The following is a 19,559-nucleotide window of genomic DNA, read 5'->3' as shown; positions in this document are numbered from 1 at the left end:
AGTGTACTTTTGGTATCATGTCTAAGAACTCTTGACTAAATCCTGGGGGGAGGGAGTTGTATTTTTATAAAACTTTTATAGTTTTACATTTTAAACTCAGATTTATGATCCATGTGGAATTCAATTTTGTATATGGTATGAGATTTGGTTTGATGTTGAATTTTTTGCCTATGGAAATCCAATTGTTTTGGGCCTTGAACTTGAGGGGGTACTTTTCATACCTTGAAAAGTACTGCTTTTCATATCCTGAATTTTCAGCATTAGTATGTAAACCTTTACAGCTATTAAATGAAATATTTTACTGGGATACCTGGCCAGCTCTGTCGGTAGAGCATGTGACCCTTGATCCTGAGTTCGAGCCCCATGCTGGGTGTAGTGATTATTCAAAAATAAAGTCTTTAAAAATATTTTTTTTTACTTTAAAAAATAATGTTTAAGAAGAATTTGTAATGACATGAGGAACTACTTCTGATAAAACTGAAAAAAATAGGATATATAGTTTTTTTCTAATTTTTTTTTAATGTTTATTAATTTTTTGAAAGAGAGACAGAGCATGAGCAGGGGAGGGGCATAGAGAGAGGGAGACATAGAATCTGAAGCAGGCTCCAGGCTCCAAGCTGTCAGCACAGAGCCCATTGTGGGGCTCGAACTCATGAGAACCACAAGATCATGACCTGAGCCGAAGTCGGACACTTAACTGACAGAGCCACCCAGGCGCCTCAGATAAACAGTTTTAAACATTAAATGTATAGCTACTTTAGAGGCCTGAAGTATTCTGGTAAAATAGCTGGAAAGTTGTGATGCCTCTGGGTAAGGGGCTGGGTATGTGAAGTGGAAGAAAATTATCTTCAATTTGTATTCTTTTGAATCATTACCATGTGTGTGAGCTTCCTCTTCTATAAGAAATAGGTTTACAAGAAACTACAGACAAAGTGAGTATGATTGTGATTTCAAAACAAAACTTCATAAGGCAACATGTGCATTAAGGAATTGGGGGAGAAAAAAGACTAATGTAGTAAAAGTTCTTTGACTTTTGATGATGTGACTTTAAGTGAATGCTATTTTCTAAGTTAATTTTATCACTGCTTATAAAATTTGGTAGGGTGGGCCCAGGTGGGGATATTTTTAAAACTTACCTTAAAGTTCAATATCTAGAATCAAACTAATAGAGTTAGGGTTGTGCTGTGCATTGTACAAAAAGAACTGGACAAACACCCATCCTCCGAGATGTTTGCTACATTATCTTCATTTTCGTGTTTCAGTGCCAAGCCTAAGTCAGAAATCCACGTATCAATGACCACTCCAGTCACTGTGTCCATGGAGACCGTGTCCAGTCAAAGCAATGACCAGCCCACCATTGCAGTCCCTCCCACGGCTCAGCAGCCTCCACCGACCATCCCAACCATGATCGCAGCCACGAGCCCCCCATCACAGCCAGCCGTCGCCCTCTCAACCATTCCCGGAGCGGTCCCCGTCACTCCTCCTGTCACTACCATCGCAGCTGCCCCTCCGCCATCAGCCGCTGTGGCCGGCAATCTCTCCTCTGTATTGGGCCCTCCGGTACCTGAGATAAAAGTTAAAGAAGAAGTGGAGCCAATGGACATCATGAGGCCGGTCTCTGGTAGGTTCATTCCCAGAACACTCTTCATTGGCACATGACACTCCTTGGGCCGGACTCCTGGGACCCTCAGCCGCAGAGCCCGATCCCTTGGGGTGCACTGTTTGCATTTCATTCCTTTTAAGAAAGAGAAGACTCCCTAACAAGGCTCCTTTTGAAAACAACCCATTTTTGCTTCCCTTTTAGCACTAATTTTCTTTCTTCAACAGAATCATGAAAAGGATTAACATTTCTCCAAGAATATCCTGAACTAGAGCTTCTGTGGCTATCTGTTGTATTTTCTTTTCCATTTCTCATTTTGGTTTCTGAGTCTTATCTCTTTTTTTTCTTAATGTAGTTAAAACATTGCCAGTGTTATTTATTTATTTTGGAAAAACTGATCATTACTTTCAGTAATGTTACTGTTTATCTCTTTCGGATTTTTCTTTGTTATCTCCTTCCTCTACTAAATTTCAGATTAGTTTCTTTTTTTTTTCTAGTTTCTTGTGGTATAAGGTTTATTTGAACTTTTTTCTTAATACAAACATTTATAGCATTAAAAAAATAAAAATAGAAAAAAATAAAATTAAAAAATAAAATTAAAAATAGAAAATAAGGGTCAAGATAAATCAAGCCAAGGGCTAATTATCTAACGTTTATTCCCTGCCAGTTTGTGTTGCCTTATTATGCAGTGAAGTAAGATCTATGTTGTTGAAAATACTCTCTTGATAAACTTACATGTGATTAGTTAAATCTTGAAATTACTCGCTACTTTCTTTCCCTCCTCTCCTTGACTCTGAACTTCCAGTGTGTGAAATGCAGGTTACTTTGGAGGTTTTCTGATTGTTTGTATACTTGTTAATAATTTATTGAGGAACGTTGCTTCCCCCGACTGCAAAAATAACATATCATGTACAGTATTTATGAAATGCCGATAAAGCCCAGGTGGAAGGCAAGTCATTTTGTACTCCTGTTACCGGGCGTTGCCCTCTTAGCATTTTGGCATAAAGGCCTCCATCCCCCATGCTGTTTGTTCAGTAAGGGGTATGGTTGTGCTGTGTCTGCAGTTATTAAACCTGCTGTTTATTTGTATTTAGTATGCCATGAAATATTCTTCTTACCCATTATTTTATATATATAATACCCACAATATTATTCTTACCCACATTCAGCCTCAGTACTCCGTTGAAAGACACCGTGGATAACCCAGCATGGGAAATTAAATGTTTTCCATTTTACTGTTCTCCCTTGATTTGGATAGTTCCTCTTACCTCTCTGTACTGGAAAACTGATGATAATCCTGCCTCAAATTGTAGGGCTTGACACCAGGTACTGTGACACATCCTTGTGCAAAACAAGTACATCTCCATCCTCTTGGAGCTTACGTTTTAGCAGGGGAGAGAAACAGTTAAGAAAAGCAATGACAGATACAGGCATACCTCAGAGAAATTGTGGGTTCATTTCCAGACCACCACAATAAAGCAAGTATTGCAGTAAAGTGAGTATCACGGCGCCTGGGTAACTCAGTCAGTTGAGTGGTTGACTCTTGATTTCAGTTCAGGTTATGATCTCACTGTTTGTGAATTCGAGCCCCACATCAGGCTCTGTGCTCACAGCACAGAGCCTGCTTCAAATCTTTTGTCTCCCTCTCTCTGCCCCTCCCCTACTTGCATGCACGGTCTCTCAAAGAAATAAATGCTAAAAAAATTTTTTTTGATTAAAAAAATAAGGGACACGTAGGTGGCTCAGTAGGTTAAGTGTCCAAACTCATGATCTCGAGGTTCATAGGTTCAAGCCCCGTGTCGGGCTCTGTGCTGACAGCTCAGAGCCTGGAGCCTGCTTCAGATTCTGTGTCTCCCTCTCTGCCCCTCCGCCACTTGTACTCTGACTGTCTCTCAAAAATAAACATTTAAAAAATAATAATAAAGTAAAATGAATATCACAATAAATCAAGTCAAATGAATTTTATGTAAAAGTTATGTTTACACAATAAGTGTGCAATAGCATTAGGTCTTTTTTTTTTTTTTAATGTTTATTTATTTAAGGGAGTGTGCACTCACAAGCAGGGGAGGGGCAGAGTCAGTGCAAAGCCTGACACGGGGCTCCATCCCAGAAACCATAAGATCATGACCCAAGCCGAAATCAAGAGCCAGACACTTCACCAACTGAGCTATCCAGGCACCCTGTGATAGCATTATGTCTTTAAAAACAATATACATACCTTAATTTAAAAATACTTTATTGAGGTTAGAGTGGGAGAGAGCCAAAGCATAAGAGACTGTTAAAAACTGAGAACAAACTGAGGGTTGATGGGGGGTGGGAGGGAGGGCAGGGTGGGTGATGGGTATTGAGGAGGGCACCTTTTGGGATGAGCACTGGGTGTTGTATGGAAACCAATTTGACAGTAAATTTCATATATTAAAAAATAAAAAAATAAAAAATTAAAAAATTAAAAAAATTAAAAAATTAAAAAAAATAAAAATAAAAATACTTTATTGCTGGGGCATATGGGAGGCTCAGTCATTTAAGCATCCAGCTCAGGTCATGATCTCACCATTCGTGAGTTCGAGCCCCACATGGGTTCTCTGCTGTCAGCCTGGAGCCCACTTTGGATCCTCTGTCCACCCTGTCTCTTTGCCGTTGCCCTTCCCCCACTCATTCTCTCTCTCTCTCTCTCTCTCTCTCTCTCTCTCTCACTCACTCAAAATAAACTTTTTTTAAAAATACCTTATTACTAACAAATGCTAACCATCATCTGAGCTTTCAGTGAGTCATGATCACTGATCACGATCACCATAACAAATATAATAATAATGAAAAAGTGTTACCAAAATGTGACACAGACACAAAGCAAGCAGATGCTATTGGGAAAACGGTGCTGGTAGACTTGCTTAACACAGGGTTGCCACAGACCATCAATTTTCGAAAAGCACAGTATCTGCAAAGCACAATAAAGTGAGGTGTGGCTATGTGAGGGAAAGTCAGAGCTATGAATTTAAGAAGAGTTTTAAAGGGAGGGCCTCACTGAGGAAGTCATCTTTGAATAGAGGCATTAAAAAGATGAAGTGCCAGCTGTTCGGATATCTGGAAAAGGAGCACTCCAGGCCTGAGGAACATGCCTAGTGTCCTCCATAGCAGAGACAGTTCAAGCAGACAGTCCAGGGATAGTACTGGACTCCATAGGATCAGAGATCCAAGGTCCTACCACCCCTAGTTTGACCTCGTGCTTTAGATTCAAGAGAGCTGCTAGAACTCCAGCTATCGTATCTGAGTTCCAGGGTGACAGAAGACAAGGAGTAGAAGGTCACACCTTCATTTAAGGACACTTATAAAAAATGCTACAAAACACTTCTGTTTTCATTTCATATGGCCACACCCATCTATAAAGGAGGCTAGTAAATAGTCTTTCAGCTGAGTGGCAGAGTGCCTGTCTACAGGTGTAAGGGTCCTCATTTAAGGATGGTGAAATCATGATGTATTAGGGAGCAGTCGGCACCCTCTGCCACAAGTAGGGTGCTTAGCACACTACCAGCCACATAGGAAGATTCAGTAAATGTTACTTCTCTTTTCTGTCTTAGCCATTCTCATTGGTTGCAAATCCAGTGAAGCTTCCCATAATGCGTGGGTTCTCTCACACATGTATGTGCTCTTTTTCCTATGACAGCAGTTCCCCCCCTGGCTACCAGCACTGTGTCTCCATCTCTCACATTGCTGGCTAACAACCTGTCCATGCCTACAAGTGACCTACCACCTGGTGCCTCTCCAAGGAAAAAGCCTCGAAAGCAACAGCACGTGATTTCTACAGAAGAAGGGGATATGATGGAGACGAACAGCACTGACGACGAGAAGTCCACTGCCAAGAGTCTTTTGGTGAAGGCTGAGAAGCGCAAGTCTCCACCCAAGGAGTATATTGGTAATGGTCACTTGGGCTAGCTATTGTCACGTGAAGCTTTCCCACTTAAGTTGGGAGTCCATCCCCAAGGCTGTTCCCATAATCCTTCTTAAAGTTACATCTTGAGGATTCTTGACAATATATAATAAGTTATTTAATGTCTTCCTTTTCTTTTCTTCTGAATAGATGAAGAAGGTGTGAGGTATGTCCCAGTGCGTCCGAGACCTCCCATTACTTTGCTCCGTCACTATCGGAACCCTTGGAAAGCTGCTTACCACCACTTTCAGCGGTACAGTGATGTCCGGGTCAAAGGTTAGTTTCCCCAGAAACATCCATTGTGAATGCATGAAATTGGTCTCACTTGACTGTATGGTAATCATAGTAGAGTAGAAAGACAGAATTACAGTTTTCTAGTTTCCAGAAAACCCAGGGGGTGACACAGTGACCTCCTTAGCCCCCAGGGTAGTTATGGAAAAGCTTTATTGTTATTGGACATAGTCCACATTAGTCCCTAGGATGCTGAGAGATACATTGTAAGCCCCAGGAAATTTATTTTCCAAAACACCTTTTGTTTAACATGTGAAGCTCCTGAAATGGTCTGGGGCAAGTCTTCAGTAAACGTTTTGTTGTGGTTGTACTTGAGAATTACATTTTCATAAACCCACATATAGTAAAAATAGCTGATAGTACTTGCAAATATCTGCAAATATTTGTACGAGACGGTAGACTTTAAAAGCATCATTAATCTCCGGTATAATCATGGCACAGAGAAGTGTAAGTTTTCAGAGAATTGATCACATTTCCCCTTCCCTCAAATAAATTCTACTTGGAAACATCTCTGATGGTTTCCTTGAATCCTCAAGATGAGTCAGATGGTATGGACTATAATGTCTGTGAGCAGGGGTAAAGCTTCTGATAGTTCAGTCTCTGAAGGGAACTCCAGAGGTGGCTGCATGTCCAGCAGTTCTTATGAGTGGACTTTGAGGTCTGGAAAGAGGCTCGATTTCCAGATACCAGAGTGGTGGCCTTTGGTGGAAGCAGGGAGTGGCCCAGTAATAAACATCTCTTCACGGCACAGGAGTTCCATGTCATAGCAGGAAAGTATTGTAAAGTATAGCCTGATAACATTTATGCCATATGGAAGGATTGTTACTACTGCCTGGGACTCACTGTGCAAAAATTTATCTCAGGAAAGGTAATCTGACCACTGAAAGTGTTGATTCAGATGGTCTCTTGACTATTAAACTTTATTGATCTACTTTGCCCAAGCTTTAAAATCATGTTCATATAAATAAATCAAGATGGAATATTGAAAATTGGTCAGGTAATTCACAGGAAGAAGAAAAAAAACAGAACAATAAGCAACACAGGAAACAAACTCACGATTAGTAGTGGAAGTTCTAGACACGCCATAAGTCAAGGAAGAGATAAAAAGACTATATGGATTGGAAAAGAATAAAACTATCTCTGTTTGCAAGTGACATCATTGTCTACATAGAAAATCTCAAGGATTCCATACAAAAAACTCCTGGAAGTAGTAAATGAGTTCAGCAAGGTCGCAGAATACAATGTCAACACACAAATCAATTGTAATTTTAGATACAATTTTATACTAAAATTGTAATTTTCGTATAAATCTAGCAAAACATACATGTTTGCTGATAACTATGAAATGCTGACTAAAGAGATCTGAATATCTGCGGTTTGTGAGTTTGAGCCCCACATTGGGCTCACTGCTGTCAGCCTTTCAGCGCAGAGCCCACTTTCGATCCTTTGGCCCCCTCTCTCTGCTCCTCCCCCACTTGCCCTCTCCCAAAAATAAATACTAAAAAAAAATGATCTGAATAAATGAAGAGACATGCAGCATTCATGGATTTGAAACTCAACATAAGATGTCAGTTTTCCCTAGATCAGTAGGTTTGTTTGATATAGTTCCTAACAGACTCACAGAAAGATTTTTGTAGACATAGTAAATCTTATTCTCAACTTTACATGAAAGGTATAAAAAGTAGAATAGCTAAAATCTTGAAAAAAAAGAGAAATCGTTTTTTCTGATATTAAAGCATATAGTTTATCTATAGTAGTTTAAACAGGGTGGTATTTGCAGAGGAATATACATGTAAGTGCCTGGAATGGAATGGAAAATGCAGAAATAGACCCATACAAATATGCTCAACTGATTTTTGACCAAATGGAAAAATAATTAAGTGGAGGAAGGAGAATCTTCTTATTTTTAACAAATGGTGGTGGACATCCATAAGAGAGTTTAAAAGAGAGAAAAAAAGAGAGAAATAGCCTCAACTTAATCCTCACACCTTATACAAAAGTTAACTCAAAATGGATAATAGATTTAAATATTAAATGTAAAACTGTAAAACTTTTAGAAGAAAACCTAGGATAAAGTCTTCAGGACCTAAGGCATGGTGAACAGCTCCTAGACACGACACCAAAAACACTGTCCACAAAAGGAAAGGAAAATAAATTGGACTTAATAAAAACTTCTTATCACTGAAAGACTCTGTCAGGATAAAAAGATAAAGTATAGACCAGGAGAAAATACTAGCAAACCACATATCTGATAAAGGGTTCATATTTAGAATATATGTATTAGGAACTTTCAATACTTAACAGTAAATAAAAACAATAATCCAATTAGAAAATGGACAAAGGCATGAAGAGACACTTTACCAAAGAGGATAACACGGATGGCATGCACAAAAAGATGTTCAAGGGGACAGAAATTTCCAGTCTTTAAGTGGGATCTGCACATAGAGACTTTCTTACAAAGTGTACTTTGGTGGGGAAAAGAGTAACTTTACAGTGGACACACCCTACAAACACCACCTCAGTCAGGTGTTCAAGGTCAGTATGAATAATGACACATCGTGCTAATAGTATGCACTCTTCTGTTCAAACATAAGTGACTGTCAGTGTAGACTGCTGTATGCATTAGATGTTATATATAAAACTGATGATAACCACAAGTCAACAACTAGTAGTAGATATGCAACAAATATAGGAATCCAAGTATATCACTGAAGAAAGCCAGCAAACCATGAGAGAAGAGAGCAAGAGAAGAAAAGGAACAGAGAAAAACTACAAAAACAACCATAGAACAAGTAACAAAATGGCAAATAGATACCTGTCCATAATGACTTTGAATGTAAATGAACTAAATGCTCCAACCAAAAGACATAGGATGACAGAATAGATTAAAAAGCAAAACCTATTTCAGACCTAAAGACACATGCAGATTGAAAGTGAAGAGTTGAAAAGGCATTGATCATGCAGATGGAAGTGAAAAGAAAGCCGGAGTAGCAATGCTTATATTGGACAAAAGCGACTTTAAAACAAAGAGACAAAGAAGGACACTATATAATCATAAAAGGGAACAATCCAATAAGAAGATATAACAGTTGTAAATATTTGTGTACCCTGCATGGGAGCACACAAATACATACAGCAGCTAATAACAAACATAAAGGAAATAGTCAATAGTAATACAATAATAGTAGGGGACTTCATCCCACTTACATCAGTGGATCGTGCAAACAGAAAATCAACAAGGAAACAGTGGCTTTGAATGACACATTGGACCAGGTGGATCTAACAGATACATTCAGAACGTTCCATCTCAAAACAGCACAATACACATTGTTTTCAAGTGCACATGGAACATTCTTCAAAACAGATCACATGTGGGGCGCCTGGGTGGCTCAGTCGGTTGAGCGTCCGGCTTCGGCTCAGGTCATGATCTCGCAATCCGTGGGTTCAAGCCCCGCGTCGGGCTCTGTGCTGACTGCTCAGAGCCTGGAGCCTGTTTCAGATTCTGTGTCTCTCCCTCTCTCTCTGACCCTCCCCCGTTCATGCTCTGTCTCAAAAATAAATAAACATTAAAAAAATTTAAAAAAAAAAAAAAACAGATCACATGTTGGGCCACAAAACAAGTGTCAACAAAGTAAAAAAGATTGAAGTCATACCCTGTGTCTCTTCTGACCACAGCGCTGTGAAACTAGAAATCAACCACAAGAAAAAAGCTGGAAAGAATATAAATACATGGAGGTTAAATAGCATAATACTAAAAAAATGAATGGGTCGACTAAGAAATGAAAGAGGAAATAAAAAAATACATGGAGACAAATGAAAATGAAAACAAACACAATCCAAAATCTTTGGAATGCATTAAAAGGTGTTCTAAGAGGAAAGCTCATAGTAATACAGGCCAACCTCAAGAAGCAAGAAAAATCTCAAGTAAGTCTTACTCCTAAAGGAGCTAGAAAAAGAAGAAAAACCTGAAACCAGTACAAGGGAAGAAATAAAGATTAGAGCAGAAATAAATGAGAAGCTAAAAAAAAAAAAAACAACCACCATAGAACAGATTAATGAAACCAGTAGCTAGTTCTTTGAAAACATCAACAAAATTAATAAACCTTTAGCCAGAATCATCAAAAGAGAGGACTTGAATAAACAAAAACAAATGAAACAGGACAAAGAATAACCCAACACCACAGGAGTATAAGAATACAAAGGAGTATAAGAGAATATTATGAAAAATTATGTGCCAACAAATTGGACAACATAGAAGAAGTGGATAAATTCCTAGAAACCTATAACTTCCCAAAACTGAGGAAGAAATAGAAAATTTGAACAGACCGGTTACCACCAATGAAATTGAATCAGTAATCAAAAAACTGCCAACAAACAAAAGTCCAGGACCAGATGCCTCCACAGGTGAATTCTATTCAACATTCCCATTTAAAAATTTTTTTTTAGTTTTAAGTAGACTCCATGCTCAATGTGGGAGTTGAACTCACAACCCCGAGATCAAGAGTTGCATGCCCTACCGACTGAGCCGGCCAGGCACCCTCTACCAAACATTTAAAGAAGAGTTAATACCTATTCTCAACCTATCCCAGAAAATAGAAGAGGGAAGAAAACTTCCAAATTCATTCTATGAAGCCAGCATTACCCTGATACCAAAATCAGATAAAGACACCACAAAAAAAAAAGGATAAGCCAGTATCTCTGATGAACATAGACGCAAAAATCTTCAACAAAATACTAGCAAGCCAAATCCAACAATATATTTTAAAAAGTCATTCACCATAATCAAGTGAGATTTATTCCTGGCTTGCAAGGGTGGTTCATTATTTACAAATCAATCAGCGTGATACATCACCTTAATAAAAGAAAGAATAAGAACCATGTGAATATTTTAATAGATGTAGAAAAAGCATTTGGCAAAATGCAACCTCCATTCATCATAAAACCTTCCAACAAAGTAAGTTAGAGGGAACATATCTCAACATAATAAAGGCCATATATGAAAAACCTATAGCTAACATCACAGTCAGTGGTAAAAACTGAGTTTTTCCCCTAAGAACAGGAACAAGACAAGGATGTCCACTCTCACCACTTTTATTTAACATATAACTGGCAGTTCTAGCCACAGCAGTCAGACAAGAAAAAGAACTAAAAGGCATCCAAATTGGGAAGGAAGAAGGAAAAATTTCACTAATTGCAGATGACGCATATAGAGAAAACCCAAAAGACTCCACCAAAAAACTATTAGAACTAACAAATGAATTCAGTGAGTTTTCAGCATACAAAATAATTATACAGAAATCTGTTGCATTTCTATGTACTATTAATGAAATACCAGAAAGAAAAATTAGGAAAACAGTTCCATTTACTGGTGTACCGAAAATAGTAAAATACCTAGGAATAAACTTAAACGAGGAGGTGAAAGACCTGTACTCTGAAAACTATAAAACATTAATAAGAGAAATTGAATATGACAAAAATGGAAAGATGCTTATGGATTGGAAGAACAAATATTGTTAAAATGCCATTACTACCCAGGGCAGTCTACAGATTTAATGCAATATCTACCAAAATACAACAGCATTTTTCACAGCTATAACAAATAATTCTGAAATTTGTATGGAATCGCAAAAGACCCTGAATACCCAATGTTGTCTTGAAAAAGAAAAACTAGAGGTACCACAATTCCAGATTTCAAGATAGAATACAAAGCTATAGTAATCAAAACAGTATGGTACTGGCATAAAAATAGAAACCTAGATTAATGGAACAAAATAGCCCAGACATAAGTCCATAATGATATGGTCAATTAGTCTTTGACAAAGGAAGCAAGACTATCCAATGGGAAGAAGACATTCCATTCAACAAATGATGTTGGGAAAACTGGACATCTGCATGCAAAAGAATGAAACTGTTGGAGCACCTGGGTGGCTCAGTAAGTGTCTGACGTTGGCTTAGGTCATGATCTCATGGTTCGGGAGTTCAAGCCCCATGTCAGACTCTGTGCTGACAACTCAGAGCCTGGAACCTGCTTCAGATTCTGTATCTCCCTCTCTCTGTCCCTCCCCCACTCACTGTGTGTCTCTCTCTCTCAAAAATAAATAAACATTTTTAAAAAAAATTTTTAAAAAGGAATGAAATTGAGCCACTTTCTTAACACCTACACAAAAATAAACTCAAAATTGATTAAGGATCTAAATGTGAGATCATAAAAATCCTAGAGGAGAACACAGGCAGTAATTTCTCTGACATGGGCCATAGCAACATTTTTCTAGATAGGTCTCCTGAGGCAAGAGAAGCAAAATCAAAAATAAACTATGGGACCCTATCAAAATAAAAATCTGCACAGTGAAGGAAACAACAAAACTAAAAGACAGTGTACTGGATGGTAGAAGATATTTGCAAATGACCCATCTGATAAAAGGTTAAAAGCTTTTATAACTCAACACCAAAAACACCTAAATAATGTAAGCAACAAATGAGCAGAAGACATGAACAGACATTTCTCCAAAGAAGACATCCAGGTGGCCAGCAGACACATGGCAAGATGCTCAACATCTCTCATCACCAGGGAAATGCAAGTCAAAACCACAGTGAGCTACCACACCTCACGCCTGTCAGAATGGCTAAAATCAAAAACAAAAGAAGCAAATGTTGGGGAGAATGTGGAGAAAAAGCAACCCTTGTGCACTGTTGTTGGGAAAGCAAACTGGTATAGCCATTGTGGAAAATAGTATAGAGGTTCCTTAAAAAATTAAAAATAGAAGGGCACCTGGGTGGCTCAGTCGGTTGAGCCACTGACTCTTGATTTCAGCTCAAGTCTCATGATCTCATGGTTTGTGGGTTCGGGCCCTGCATCAGGCTCTGCACTGATGGTGCAGAGCCTGCTTGAGATTCTCTCCTTTCTCTCTGCCCTTCCCCTGTTCACACACGCTCGCTCGCTCTCCTGCTCTCTCAAAAATAAATAAATAAACCTTTTTTTTTTTTTTTTAATTAGAAATAGGGTGTCTGGGTGGCTCAGTCAGTTAGGCATCTGACTTCATCTCAGGTCATGATCTCATAGTTCCAGAGTTTGTGCCCCGCGTTGGGCTCTGTGCTGACAGCTTAGAGCCTGGAGCCTGCTTTGGATTCTGTGTCTCCCTCTCTCTCTGCCCCTCCTCCACTCGTACTCTGTCTCTCTCAAAAATAAACATTAAAAAAAATTAGAAGTAAGAATTATCATATCATGTAATTCCACTATTGGGTATTTACCCAAAGAGTATGAAAACACTAATTTGAGAAGATTTATGCACTCCTATATTTATTGCAGCATTATTTACAATAGTTGAATTATGGAAGCAACCAAGGTGTCCATTGATAGAGGAATGGATAAAGATGTGATATATATACCCAAGGGAATATTACTCAGCCATAAAAATGATTGAAAGCTTGCCATTTGTAACAACATGGATGAATCTAGAGGGTATAATGCTAAGACAATGCTAAGTGCCATATGATTTCACTCATGTGGAATTTAAAAACACAAAACAGGGGCGCCTGAGTGGCTCAGTTGGTTAAGCATCTGACTTCAGCTCAGGTCATGATCTCACAGTTCGTGAGTTCAAGCCCCGCGTTGGGCTCTGCGCTGACAGCTCAGAGCCCGGAGCCTGCTTCAGATTCTGTGTCTCCCTCTCTCTCTGCCCCTCCCCCATTCATGCTCTGTCTGTCTCACTCTCAAAAATAAATAAATGTTAAAAAAAACAATAACAACAAAGAAAGAGACAAACCAAGAAACAGACTCTTAATTATAATTCTAGAACAAGCTGATGAAACAGATTGTTACTAGAGGGAAGTTGGAGAGGAGGGATGGATGAAGTAGGTACAGGGGATTAAGAGTACACTTCTGGGCTGCCTCGGTGGCTCAGTCGGTTAAACATCCGACTTCAGCTCAGGTCATGATCTCATGGTCTGTGAGTTCAAGCCCCGCGTAGGGCTCTGTGCTGACAGCTCAGAGCCTGGAGCCTGCTTCAGATTCTGTGTCTCCCTCTCTCTCTGCCCCTCCCCCACTCATGCTCTGTCTCAGAAATAAATAAACGTTAAAAAAAAAAAAAAGTACACTTCTGATGAGCACTGAGAAATGTATAGAATTGTTGAATCACTATATTGTACACCTAATACTAATATAACTGTATGTTGTTTATACTGGAGTGTGTACCCCTCATAGTCTTTGATGGCATTGTCACTTCCCCTCTGTATCTCCTCTCATAACTGCATTCTAATCCTGAGAAACATCAGACAGATCCACATAGAAAGGCATCTTTCAAAATTCCTTGACCAGTACCCTTCAAAACTGTCAAGGTCATCAGAATCAAGGACAGTCTGAGAAACTGTCAAGCCAAGAGCTGTCTAAGGAGATATAATATTTTCATTAGGTCCTAGAATGGAAAATGACCATAAAATGTATTTGTTTGTTTGTTTGTTTATTTTGAAAGACAGAGTGTGAGTGGGGGAAGGTCAGAGAGAAAGAGAGAGAGGGAATCCTAAGCATGCTTCACACTGCCAGCACAGAACCCACAAAGCATGAGATCATGAGACCTGAGCAGAAACCAAGAGTCAGACGCTTAACAGACTAAACCACCGAGACACCTCCATAACATTTATTCCTATACTATGGGAACCCACTGTTCCTAGGAGTGCCTTTAGGTTTCAGCTTCATAGTCTGTGGCACATGGAGCCTGTTGCTTTGGAAAAAGATTAGAAACTACCTGTTTTATGGCCTGTTCCCCACCTCCCGCCCCAGGTAGAATCTCTGAGCAAGGACTCTGGAGGTGGGGTGGGGACAATGGCAACCTTCTCTCTGAAGGTGAGCAACCTTCTCTAGGAGGTAAGCATCCAGTGGAAGGGAAGAGGAGTGAGCAGCCTGGGGTCCTCTTGGCTTGCTTCTCCTAGCATAAAACCATCACTTCAAAAAGCGGGAAAAGGGTTCCCAGGGCCCCAGTGTTCTTAGCACACTTGCCTTGGGTACAGTCTCCATTCTGGACTAGGGATTGAACAGAAGAGAACCCCTGCATCTCAGTTGTACACACCTAGTACTTAGCCTCAGCAGCAGGTAGCAAGGGTCAGGATGGGAAATCCTGATGACCTGCTTCTCCTGGGAAGATCGCCTTCCACCTGGCAGCTGGAGGGAAGGGAACCCCATGTTCTGGGCTGCTACAGTCTGCATGGGGTATCCACCTCACTGAGCTGGGAGAGAAACAGAGAAATGGTCTTGATTCAGATATCACGCACTCTCTGTTCTTACCGCAGATGTGCTTAAATATATGTTGCATGAGTAGAGTTGCATTTCTGTTTTCCCTTAATGTGCCTTCCCAGAGGTTTAAATAGTTACTAAAATTTTCTCTTTCACTGGAGTGATCAGTGGTGCACTGTCATTCCACAAGTCAGTTGTCTTGCACACTTTGCCCAGCTAGCTGCTCAGGAAGGCAATTTGCCAGTGTCATAAAAACCAGAACATACACTTACCATATGACCTTACACTCCTGGGCATTTACCCAGAAAAGTGAAAACCTGTGTCCACACAAAAATCTGCACAGCTGTTCATAGCAACTTTTGTTGGAGTAGCCAGAAACTAGAACGTACTTATTGGCCATTTGTATATCTTTTTCGGAGAAATGTCTGTTTGGATCCTTCAACTTTTTACACGATTTATCTCTGTATTATGGAGTTGTAAGAATTTTTCATATGTTCTACATACAAGTCTCTTATCAGATGTATCCCTGTACCATCTTTGCAGTTTCCTCTGAGTCCATCATTATTTCAAAGTAAAGAGTTTTTTTTAATGTCTAAAATGAAATACCCAAGTACAGTACACCAAGTACTGGTGAAATCTAAATAGGCTGCATCATCATCATGGTTGTGGCATTGTACTGTGGTTTTACAAGATGTTACCACTGGGGGAAACCAGGTAGAGTACTTAGGATCTCTGTGTTATTTCTTACAACTTCATGTGAATCTCCAATTGCCTCAAAAGTTTAAAAAGTCTTTAAATCATATGCACGCTAATATTTACCTACTAGGTAGTTTTTTTTTTTTAAGGTTTATTTTTGAAAGAGACAGAGTACAAGTGGGGAAGGGGCAGAGAAAGAGGGAGACAGAGAATCCAAAGAAGGCTCCAGGCTCTGAGCCATCAGCACAGAGCCCAATGCCGGGCTCGAACTTGTGAACCGCAAGATCATGAGCAAAAGTTGAATGCTTAACCCACTGAGCCACTCAGGTGCCATGGAGGGCGGGGGGGGGGGGGGGGGGGGGGCGTTGGTTAATTGATAAACTTCTTAAAGCAGTTTTAGGTTCACAACAAATTTGAATGGAAGGTACGGGGATTCCCATGTACCCTCAGCTCCACACATGCACAGCCTCCCGCACTATCAACATCCCCACCACAATGGTAGATTTGGTGTGTTTGATGAACATACATGAACACATCATTATCACCTAAAGTTCATCACTTACATTAAGGCTTAGTATTGGTGTTCTATATTCTGTGGGTTTTGACAAATACATAGACAGTCTTTTCAAGAATATTTTTTTAAATAATAAAGTAAAATTTTAAAAATATTTTAAAATAATTTTTAATGATCTGTTAATCTGTAAATACATTTTAAGCTATAGCTAAACAGTAATTAAAACTTCACATACACAGCTAAACTCACCTTTGACAAGTACCCCTCTATCCTAGTTTATCCCTCCCCAGTCCAGATGATACGTTTCATATTTATTTTACTACAGTTCTGGTTACTGGACTTTTCTATCCAAATGTGAAATGTTATACAAATTTGATTCCTTTCATTTCTCCAACATCTAGATAACAGCAAAACTCTTCTAAAACTTCATGCCCAGTTCTCCACAGGCTTGGAAGCATCACACATCAGCAAGGGCTCTAAGCAACCACAGACCAGTTCCCTTCCTTTAAGAGATTAAAACATTAATTTGCTCTCTTTTGAACTCTCTAGATTAGCAGAGTACGTCATTATGGCATTCTTCGGGGATGAACAAAAGGAGAAACTTTGATTCATGTTGTGACCTCTATTCCTAATGACTTCAATGCAAAGGAGTTATTTAAATAAAGATATTTAAGTGAAGACATTCTTGATAACATAGTAGCACCTCAGCAGCTTGAACCCGAATTCTTTTAGCTTTATAAAAATTGAAATACACTTTTTATTTTTTTATGGCTCCAGAAGAGAAGAAAGCTATGCTGCAGGAAATAGCTAACCAGAAAGGGGTGTCCTGTCGTGCTCAAGGCTGGAAAGTTCACCTCTGTGCCGCTCAGTTGCTACAGCTGGTAGGTGGAGTTCTAGTAAAGTTGTTATCTCCTGCTGATATGAGGAACAGGTGCCAGAGGCATCCGTATTCATAGTGTTTCCTTTTGAGTAATTCTGAAGCATTTCCATCTGGGTGATGGCAGAGTTTTTACGTATAATACGTAATATTATAATTATTATATCTATCCCAGAGATACAGTTCAAACATATCTTAGTCTGATGCCCAGAACCAAAATATATTGAACAACTGTGGGTGTAAGACCCACAGTTAAGCTTCAGTATTTTGTGTTGCCATGAATCTGAAACAGAGAGCCTCGAGTGGCCTGACTGTAAACCCTTGCTGCCCACAATGCTCCTTATCACGGGAACCAGGCTCAGCTCCCACCTCTTCCTGATTAGTGGGATTTATTTCCCTGCCAGTTTGCAATATTGTTCAAATAAGCTGTCCCATCCTCCCATGGGAACTAGGGGACACCTCTCCCTCTTGATACTACAAAGCCTGCCTCCTACAGCCCCTGCTTGTTCACTCTGTTCCTGAGTGCAGCCCCTGCGTGGCCCTGCATGGTGTGTGATGTCCTCCTCCCCTGGGCTGTGAGTATATCGACTAGTAAACTGCTGTTGATCTCATGTGTGTCCAGTGTTGGCTGGTGTTACATGTCCATTTCCATCACCCTAGGGCGGGAGTCCTTCTTCACCAAGAAGGTGAAGGGGCACCAGTCAAAACAACCTCATGAAGTTTTCCATCTTTGGAGTAGCACTGATGTGAAGAACATGGTCTATTATGAGTATCTAAAAATAAAGTAGTGTTGTGGCTACTTTTTGTACTTTAGAAAAGCATATTCTCTGAAACCTTTAGACTTTTTTTTTAGAGCAGTTGTGAATTCAGGGCAGTATTTAAAAGTTATCCTTGAAGATGGACTCTGTGACGCAGTGTTCTGTTAATCGTTGTTGAACAGTTTCCCTTGCTCTACATTAGCGCCCTAGTCCTCGGGAGAAAGGATCCTATCACCCACACAGTTCTCACACCAGTTTACAGAAGTGATTCAAGGTGGGTGCATCTGCCTGACGTTACTCAGGAAAAGTACCTCTGAGGTCATGATGCCCTTCCTCTTGTGTGTTGCAGACAAATCTGGAGCATGATGTTTATGAAAGACTCACCAACCTACAGGAAGGGATTATCCCAAAGAAAAAGGCGGCCACTGATGATGATCTGCACCGAATAAACGAACTGATACAGGTTTGATTGAGCCCTTCCCTCTGACCATCCAGTTTAGGGGGTTATCCCTACGTAATGGTCTTACTTCTCCCATTTCCCTACCTCTTTCACTAACTTATTTAGTAAAAACCTACTGTTTACTTCAGCCTGCAATACCAAGAAAGACTAAAACGTTTTTTTATATGACAGCCTCAGAATGGCCTCAGTCCAAAGGTGAAAGGTTATTTAAAAGCCTGGTGGTCTCCTGATTACCGATTGGTGATGATGTCTTCTGTTGCAGGGAAATATGCAGCGGTGTAAACTTGTGATGGACCAGATCAGTGAGGCCAGAGACTCCATGCTTAAGGTTTTAGATCATAAAGACCGTGTCCTGAAGCTTCTAAACAAGAATGGGACTGTCAAGAAGGTGTCAAAATTGAAGCGAAAGGAGAAAGTCTAGACCCAGAAGAATCAGGACTTTGGAAACAGAATTTATGAAGAATGATGGTGCGGGTGGGGGGAGGGTTTTGGTTCTTTTCAAAATGGAACATTGAAAAAAAGGAAGTGTTCCTTAATTCACACAAGAAAGCAGAGGGACCCATGGTACCCAATGGCACAAACGGATCAGAGCTGTTCTGATGCAGTGAACTCCATTCTCTCTTTTAGGCATATCCCTCTTAAACTCGCTGTGTCACAAACGACTCCTGATGCATCGGTGTCTGCCAGTGAGAATCAGTGACACAAATGAGTGGCTGACAGTTTTCAGCCTTCTGGTTTATAAATTGTATTTATCTGACGGATTCCTGCAGGACCCATACTGAGCCTGGACTGAAAGTATCCACTTGGACCATCTGTTATCTCTCTACTACACTGAAAAATCAAACCTCTTCCCCTCAGCCCAGCCAGTTCTTATCTGTCTGACCTTCAAATGCCTGAGCTGGCCTTTTACAGCAGTGTCATATGGCACCAAGAGACTTGCCACATCTCACACTCTAAAGGGTTTGAACTATTAATTCTTGTCATTTTTTTAAAGAACCATTTCAAAGTGAAATTGTTATATTGTCTGTCCTGCGTGTGTCAGAGTTGGGTTTTTGTGGAGGTTCCGAGCAAGCAACATCTGAAGTTGCTCTGAGATCCTTGTTCTGAAGTACATTCTCAGTTATCTGTACTTCGCGTAGCTGGTGTGATGCTGTTGATCGTATGTACCGCACATCTCCCAATGTTAATAAAGGACTCAAAGAGGTTTTTGTA

General features: G+C 39.9%; 1 protein-coding gene across 10 annotated transcripts in view; it reads left to right on the top strand.

Annotated features, from left to right (window-relative positions):
* SAP130 (Sin3A associated protein 130) overlaps window positions 1-19,559 on the top strand; it is an 82,419-nt gene extending 62,860 nt beyond the window's left edge. For all 10 annotated transcript variants that reach the window (XM_058715662.1, XM_058715668.1, XM_058715664.1 and 7 more), the window contains 6 exons: window positions 1,263-1,621; window positions 5,262-5,510; window positions 5,676-5,801; window positions 17,030-17,133; window positions 18,237-18,350; window positions 18,610-19,559. In XM_058715662.1, coding sequence (XP_058571645.1) covers window positions 1,263-1,621; window positions 5,262-5,510; window positions 5,676-5,801; window positions 17,030-17,133; window positions 18,237-18,350; window positions 18,610-18,768 — 1,111 coding nt within the window. In that variant the 3' untranslated portion in view covers window positions 18,769-19,559. The remainder of the gene's footprint in view (window positions 1-1,262; window positions 1,622-5,261; window positions 5,511-5,675; window positions 5,802-17,029; window positions 17,134-18,236; window positions 18,351-18,609) is intronic.

The sequence above is a fragment of the Neofelis nebulosa genome, chromosome 2, assembly GCF_028018385.1.
Source record: "Neofelis nebulosa isolate mNeoNeb1 chromosome 2, mNeoNeb1.pri, whole genome shotgun sequence".
Classification (NCBI taxonomy): domain Eukaryota; kingdom Metazoa; phylum Chordata; class Mammalia; order Carnivora; family Felidae; genus Neofelis; species Neofelis nebulosa.
This window is presented reverse-complemented; position numbering and strand designations above follow the sequence as displayed.